Source organism: Notothenia coriiceps, unplaced genomic scaffold (genome assembly GCF_000735185.1).
Source record: "Notothenia coriiceps isolate Sejong01 unplaced genomic scaffold, NC01 NC01_scaffold00025094, whole genome shotgun sequence".
Taxonomy (NCBI): Eukaryota; Metazoa; Chordata; class Actinopteri; order Perciformes; family Nototheniidae; genus Notothenia; species Notothenia coriiceps.
Genome location: NW_011357795.1, coordinates 511,474 through 519,246, shown reverse-complemented (window position 1 = coordinate 519,246; position 7,773 = coordinate 511,474). Strand labels below are relative to the sequence as shown.

The 7,773-nt window shown below is 43.3% G+C and overlaps 1 protein-coding gene and 1 long non-coding RNA gene across 2 annotated transcripts in view; one reads left to right on the top strand and one right to left on the bottom strand.

Moving 5' to 3' along the window:
- spidr (scaffold protein involved in DNA repair) overlaps positions 1–7,773 on the top strand; it is a 36,641-nt gene that overhangs the window by 20,151 nt on the left and 8,717 nt on the right. Inside the window, exon 9 of the mRNA XM_010783372.1 lies at positions 5,403–5,561. Within this exon, the coding sequence (XP_010781674.1) occupies positions 5,403–5,561 (159 nt within the window). The remainder of the gene's footprint in view (positions 1–5,402; positions 5,562–7,773) is intronic.
- Positions 6,573–7,773, bottom strand: part of LOC104955968 (uncharacterized) — a 21,723-nt gene continuing 20,522 nt past the window's right edge. Inside the window, exon 3 of the long non-coding RNA XR_799503.1 lies at positions 6,573–6,678. This is a non-coding gene — a long non-coding RNA (uncharacterized lncRNA). The remainder of the gene's footprint in view (positions 6,679–7,773) is intronic.

Sequence of the window (7,773 nt, the reverse complement as noted above, 5' to 3'; positions counted from 1 at the left end):
CAACAATTGCAGGCCGATCGATTGGCCGCCGGCGTCCATTTATCAGGCAGATATTCACTCTTAAGATAGTTTGATCCGGTAATCTATAATAAAGGCTGATCAGGAGAGCTGGTGGAATGGTCGATATGGACATACACGCGAGTGAAGTATAACGTAGCGAGAGAGAGATTAGAGACATCGACACATTTTTCAGCTGCTGAGTCTGACGGAGACACGGACACGGGGGCCCATCCTCCAGGTCGATTAAATGGAATCCTTGCGTCCTTCACTTCGTAGTTTCCTTGCGTTTATCCCTCCATCAGGGAAGCATGGAGAGACGAAGGAAACACGAGACCAAGCAGGGAAATGAGTTTTAATGAAGCAAAGGGATACCCTTTTTCTCCCGGAGCGTCAAGTGAAGCGACGTCCGTACTTTCGTGAGTAACCCGCACAGCTGATGTCCTGGACAGCAGCTTGTCCCCGTTTGTTTTCACACCCACACCCCCGCCTTCTGTTAGTACACCATTTAACCTGACATATACATTGTTCCATCTGTTGTAGACCCAAATAAATACAATATAAATAAAATAAGCAACTCATCCTCAAAAAAGATAAACGCCAATTCTTAAAATGTATAAAACGAAAAAGCCGATAAATGAAAATGTTTCCAATAATGAATTAAATGCATTTCTGACCGACTTTGTTGTTTCAGATATAGTCAACCATATTTGTAACTAAATGATACATTAATTGAAACCAAAACACAGTAATGAACCTGAGGAGTGAGTCCCGTGAGGTTTCATGTATTTTCTTCACTCCGCTGGACGAAACTGTTCTCACTCATGTCGAGAAGCATGAGATCAGTGCATGCACTGCATCGTCCAATCAGTTGAGCCGATTTAACACCAGTAAGGGGGCCCCGGGGCAAGAGATATCTGAGGATTTTCATCGGAGGAGGTCTGGTGGTTTCTCGGTTATCGCTCCTCCATTGATCCTCCTCCGCTCCTCGATCCTCGGTTCCTCCGGCAGAAATAAGAGCCATGGGAACACCCTACTCAAGATTGATTGCAGACAAATCAACTTCCGTGATACCGGGACGAGGGACCAAGGAAATGAATAATAGTTGACCTTCGAGACGCAAGCCACGGAGCTCAGCATAATCACCCTGAAAGCCCCGCCCACTGTTTTTATCGAGCTGCATGAGAAAACTGACGGCCTATCAGGAAGAGAGAGGGAGGGCAGAGGGAAAAAGAGAGGATCCGTTTTCTCCCGTGTTATTATTCAAATTTGATGTAAACTTTTGAAATAATGTATGGTCTCATCTACAACCAAGTAGTTTTGTTTGAATGTTAATATTTATGTTGTTTGTTGTTTGTGGAATCATTTATTGAAAAATGAATCAGAATTTTTCGATCTGTTACGATTATAAACTGAAGCAATATAAAAATTACTCCCATTAAAGGTGGGGTAGGTAATTTTGGAGAAACCAGCTCGAGTGCGCTAGAATTTGAAAATACACAGCCGGAAAAAATCTTCCACTTCCTTACAGAGCTCCTCCTCCAACACACACGAACGCGCACATGACCAATGAGGGCACGAGAGAAGTTTGTGCTCAGATGGAAGGCTGACAGGCAGGTAGGCCATCCAGTTATTTTAGCCGAGCCGGCTAAAATGATTGGTTGTGCTTTTTACAGTACTACGGCTTCTACAGATGACATTTTTTTATGGATTTGTTGTCAAAGCACTTAAGATATTCATTGCTATCGGGATGTTAAGAGTATTCCATGGAATATAACAACAAGTGTATCTCGAGCCGGTTTCTCAAACTTACCTACCCCACCTTTAACTGATTTTTAAACATCAGCATATCCGGTCATAGTCCAGTAATTACCTGCTAACGGAAACTCTGCTCCAGAATTATTATTATTATTATTGAAACATGACCGGTAACTTTCAAATTTGTCCGGTAAAATAAATTCTGTCCGGACAATTGACGGGCGAGAAGAAATCCTAGCGGAAACCCTGTCACACACTCACTCACTCACTCACTCACTCACTCACATCACTCACCAACTCACTTCACGTCACCGTCACCTCACCTCACTCCTCCTCCTCCTCACTTCTCTCTCACTCTGTCTCTCTCCTCTCTCTCCATCTCTCTCTCTCTCAAAAAAAAAAACAAAAAAAAAAAAAAAAAAAAAAAAAAAAAACATCATCCTCCATCTCTCTAATACTCCCCCTCGTCTCCCTCTCCTCTCTCCTCCTCCTCCCTCCTCATTCCTCTCGCTCTCCCTCCAACACCATACTCACACACCAACACCACAACACACACACACAACTGCTGGCAATGAAAACGTTGAAGTGTTAGTCACTGCAAGCTTCCCTCTGGCCTGGCGGCATAAATGCACATTACCAACAGACAACATATAAATTCCCATTAACCCCACATACAAGCTCTTAGCCATATGAACCTCGAGCCACTAATCATGTACCAAGCTAGGGGTTTCCCACCAACTAATCGAACTAGTCCGACTAGTCGACCTAACCCCATTAACCCAACTAGTCCGGCGCTGTAGGCCACTAGTCACTAGCTGTGAAAAAAAAATGGTAGGTTAACGAGGTGGGCTCGCAAAATGTCAAACACCGTGCCCGATCATTCTTATGTATCGCGCAGTACTTCAAGACGAAGAATGTAACCCAACTCACAAAGTGAAGTGTCAGTTGTGTACAGCTGTACTGAAAGTAACAAATACAAATGCATCTGCCTAATGCGCAAACCATCTGAAAGATGAAAGGACCACCCCCCGCTGCCGAAACAAGCCTAGCAGAAAAAAACTAGCAGTAATGCCCTAGCACCAGTGAACGCAATCGGAACCCGGCGTTGCCAGCAACTGAACCCAGAGGCAAAGAACCAGCAAAAAAAGAAAAAACAAGGGGGTCCCCAACGTGGGATGCCCGGTATCGATGAGCTAGGGATTACTGCCACGACAGCCCGCATTAATCCCAACAATGGGATAATCAAGGAGTGGTGGGGCCAGAAAACGTGCACCCGCTTCCCCCCGCTTTTCGAGGAAGCCTAACCTGGCTAATTCCAAAGGCCACAAGCACCCCGAAGTGAGAGGTTTTTTCCCCTTGGCCAGGCAAACACTGTCACCCCGAAAAGCGGTCCAGCCTCCCTTCCCTCAGCATGTCGATTGCGTTGGTGGTTCCAAAACCAAACCAAAATAAATTATGGAAAAGGTTGGACGTTATCGTGGNCCGACTGGTGCTGCGTCATTGCGTCATCATTTGCGTCATGACGTAACCGTTTGCGTGCCTGCTTCACAAAGCCAAACCGCGCGGAAACTCCTCAAATCATCGACATGATTTGAGGAGTTTCCGCGCGGTTTGGCTTTGTGAAGCAGGCACGCAAACGGTTACGTCATGACGCAAATGATGACGCAATGACGCAGCACCAGTCGGACTCTGGGCGGTGTGAAAAGATCCGGAGCTAAACCGAAGAACCGGTTCTGAACCTTAAAAGCTCTAGCACGGAGCTTGAACTGGAGTTGCGTTGGTGTGAATGAGGTATCAGAGAATGAATTCTGGGGGTTGGAACTTAAACTTTCCGACTTTCAATTTTAAGGACCACCTACGTGAGACTAAACTTCAAGGTTGATGAGGGAGGGGTAAATGTTGTTGGAATTTGATTAAAATACACCAGGAGAGTTTTCTTGACTATCATAACAAGTTTAAAATAAATGAATTTGAAAATGTACTAAGGACCACCCTAATGCACATGTATGATGAGCACGCTGACAGTCCTCCAATTTTTCTTTTTCCCCCTTCTCCACTTCTCCGCTGGCCCTTCCTTGTCTAACCAGGGGATTTGAACTCTCTGTTTACTCTCAGAGTTGGTACAGGGCTTTGTCTGGGCTTGACTGGCTGAGATACTGGAGCCTTTAGCAGTTCCTCTCTCAGTGGGAGCAGCAAAGTGCAGGAGAACACTGTAGGACTCTTCCTCTCTACTTTGTGGGCCAAAGGTCTTTTCTGTCAGCAGCAGCCTGTCAAACCGGCCTCCAGCATTAACACTTGTCACAGTGACAGGGCTGAGCATTAACTGTGTAACGTTGGTGTGTCACTGGGAGCAGTAGTCATATAATTGGCTCATTTATTTTGTTTAAAAAAGGATCTGATTCAAAAATTGGATATTGTGACTGATTCATTCTCATCCAATCCGCGGTGCAGCACGAAACAAAGCAGCGCACCAAGCAAACGGAAATGACTGAAATTCTCAACTTACGGTGCACTAACTAGTTGCTTCCAGCTGAGTTTGCTCACTTGCTACCATATGTTGGATGTTTAAACTTTCAATTATCCCAGAGCCATGAGGACTTCCTGTTCATGTTGGCTTAAAAGTTTAAAGGCACTTCAAGGACTGACAAAGAACTTGAAGGTCATTATCATTCAAGTTTAAGGGGCCAAGCCTCGAAAGGATTATGTGACTTTTGGGGCCCTTCAACCTAAACAAATAAGACGAGGAACCTGCAAAGAGTCTTGTATTCCTGAGCTACTTGCAGAGTTGGCCCATTCCCATGCATTTCCTATGCAAATGAACAGTCCAATTCTCAAAGATCACTACTTATAGCTGCTTGCAGTTACACTGAAACTATTAGCCTCTTCAGAGAGTTTGTGGTAACTGAAGTGCCTTTCATACTGACAGGCATTTCAATGGCTTGCCTGAGGTTTTGAGGAATGCCTCTGCTGTCTGTCTCAAATGTTATCTTTTCTTTTTCTCTGCTTTTGTTCTGCCCACTTTGTGTTTGGCGCATAGTCAACATTCATACTTTACCACTCGGAGAAATGCAATTAAACACTAAAAAGGGCAGATTGCGCTTACCTGTTAAACTTTATGGATGTATAATATAAGATCGACTAAATATCTTCTCCTATCCTACCAATCTGACCTTGACACTGGGCAGATTGCGATGAAATCAATTATTTGTGAATTCCAACAAATTTTGCACCTGTTTCCTCTTTTTATAATTTAAATAATCACAGCCGTTTGGAATTTTGACAACATAAGACTCATGAAAATCATTTTAATCCTCACTGCTCTTTTTGGAAAATCAAGAATTTCTCAATAAAATAACAATCCTCAGCAATAAACATTTCGGACCACCAGTTGAGTAATGTCTTTAAAAGTCGGTTCCAGTCTTGTTTGTATTCAATTCTGCTGCAATTTAGCTTGTGGTTGTGGTAACATGCATCGAAAAGTAGCAAAGAATAAGCCCGCTATCAAGTAACCATGCACACAATTGGTGAAAGACACTGCACTTGTGATTTGTTTACACCACACAACATTTCTAACATGATTAAGAACTACTAATATAAACATGATTGCATCAAATCAGTCTGATTGTGTGTTTTTGTTTGTTTCCCAGGCTCTGTGTGCTTGTCCAGGATGGCCATGGGATGTTCAGCGTGGTCCAGCTCCACCTCCTGTCCTGTGAGAATGACCTCCGCCGATACTGCCTCATGTGGCAGGGGAGGAGCTGCGTGCTGAGAGGCATTAAAGTGGTGCAACGTGTCACTAGAGAAAGGTGACTTACACACACCTGCACATCCCTCCATCCCAGGTAGCTTTGGACCATCACTTCCGCCCAGGGCCACGAGTAAACTTCAACATGTGACCAATACCAATCTAAGATATGGATTTCTGCTATATGTGAGGTTATCTTCTCTCTCTAAAACCATCTGCAAAAACAACCCCAGGGCTGTGTGCTTTTGAAGCACTGAGCCTCAAGCTAAAGAATCAGACATTTTGGCTTATTTTTATTTATTTACACACATATAGGTGTATAAAAAGGCGGTATGATTTTTAGGGGGAAAACATGACATGTGACTATAGATATCCCCTATTAGCTTTCCTTAGTCATACTTGAAAATACATGTATATATATATAAAAAGATAAAACACAGATAATTCAACAAAGTTTCGAAGCTGAGCAGTGACACAAACATTAATATGGAAGTAGGTTGCTTTAAAGAGATGTTCCTCCTTATCAATCCTCAGAACATATCAATGAAAGTATGTCCGTGTATACTGCAGATTATACGTTTTTAAGGAATATGAGTGATTTAGTTTGTAATGTTTGAAGAATCTCCAGTATTTTAAACCACAGCCAAATCCCCATTTTCATGCTTGAATGAGGTTTGCAGTTCATATGAACCGGATCATACTCTCCTGTTGGCAGAGCAACTGTGTTTACATGTAAAGTGATATTGAGGTGCACGCTCTCCGTCCCGTGTGAGTTTCCATAGTCAGGGTCCCAGATTAGACACACTGACCTGGGAACATTTAGAGACCGGCTGGGGGTATGTTTACATCCTTGGTATTTTCGATTTCGCCGCGACCCATAATATCTCCGGAGATTTACTGTGGTCAGACTGTGATGGATGGGCTATCTCCACCGCTCACACATGGGCGCTATTACCAGCTCAGGTGGAAAAGAGCTTGGACCTGGTCAGGAGAAATCAGGCATTCATTTTTTTTTTCTGTTTCCAAGAACCGGTAAATATAGACCCTCTAACCCAGGGGTGTCAAACTCAAGGCCCGGGGGCCAAATCCGGCCAGTGACTTCACTTCTTGCGGCCCCACAAGAGCTTGCAAAAAATATAATACATTTACTATACGGTTACAGGCCGATTTAAAGAAGCCTTCTTCTTTCAGGCGTAGTTAATTATTAAGTTATACCCTATCTGATAATAATCCAATGCAGAGGCAATAACGGAATTTATATAACACATTATTTTATATATTAAACATTTATATATGTATTTTTATATAGTCTTGAAGTTACAACCGGCTCTTTGAGTGCAACCATAATGCGAATGTGGCCCGCGATGAAATTGAGTTTGACACCCCTGCTCTAACCATATCATGTGAGCTAAATAATAAAATGGATACCACTGAATGGTTGACAAAAAGGCACAGCCAGGAAAATCTTAGCATTCTAGACTGGAACAGCTAGACTAGCTCTGTCTGTGTCAAGGAGAAAAGGCCACAAATTAGTCATGCACCTAACCGCCCATAACACGTAATTCTGGGTTTTTGTTTTTTTGTTTCTGTCTGGCTTGAACAAATTTAATTTAATTAGTGAGCCTGGCCGCAGATTTTATGCAGATAAAAGGTTCATTTTAGACCGGCTACCCCCCCCCACCACACCTTTAGTTGTGAGCTTATCTTCTGATCCTGGCTCAAGTTTCATATTGGCCACAAGAGTGGTATCAATTGGCAACACCATTGAAAGAGTGTAATGTCTAACCCTTTCTGTAACAATGTTAGTCATTGAGGTGTGTGTGTGTGTGTGTGTGTGTGTGTGTGTGTGTGTGTGTGTGTGTGTGTGTGTGTGTGTGTGTGTGTGTGTGTGTTTTGTGTGTGTGTGTGTTGTGTTGTGTGTGTGTGTGTGTGTTGTGTTTGTGTGTGGGTGTGTGTGTGTGTGTGTGTGTGTGTGTGTGTGTAGTGTGTGTGAACAATCCAGAGGCGCCACAGTGGCGTGTTACCTGTGTGAGAACGGTGTGAAACTGTTCATATTTCCTTACAGTAAGCGCTATTTTCACAGAAAGCCTGCTTAATTTTGCATGTGCTGCTTACTTAAAGAACTTAGCATTAGTTCTTGAAGACCACTTTAAAAAGGGTCCTTTCTTGGTCAATAGTCCTCAGCTTAAGTGTAGTAATTAATGGCGTACATTGGAAGCGTAGACTCAAATATGATCGTATGGCAGATTTCAAACATCAGCCGCACTAGCAGT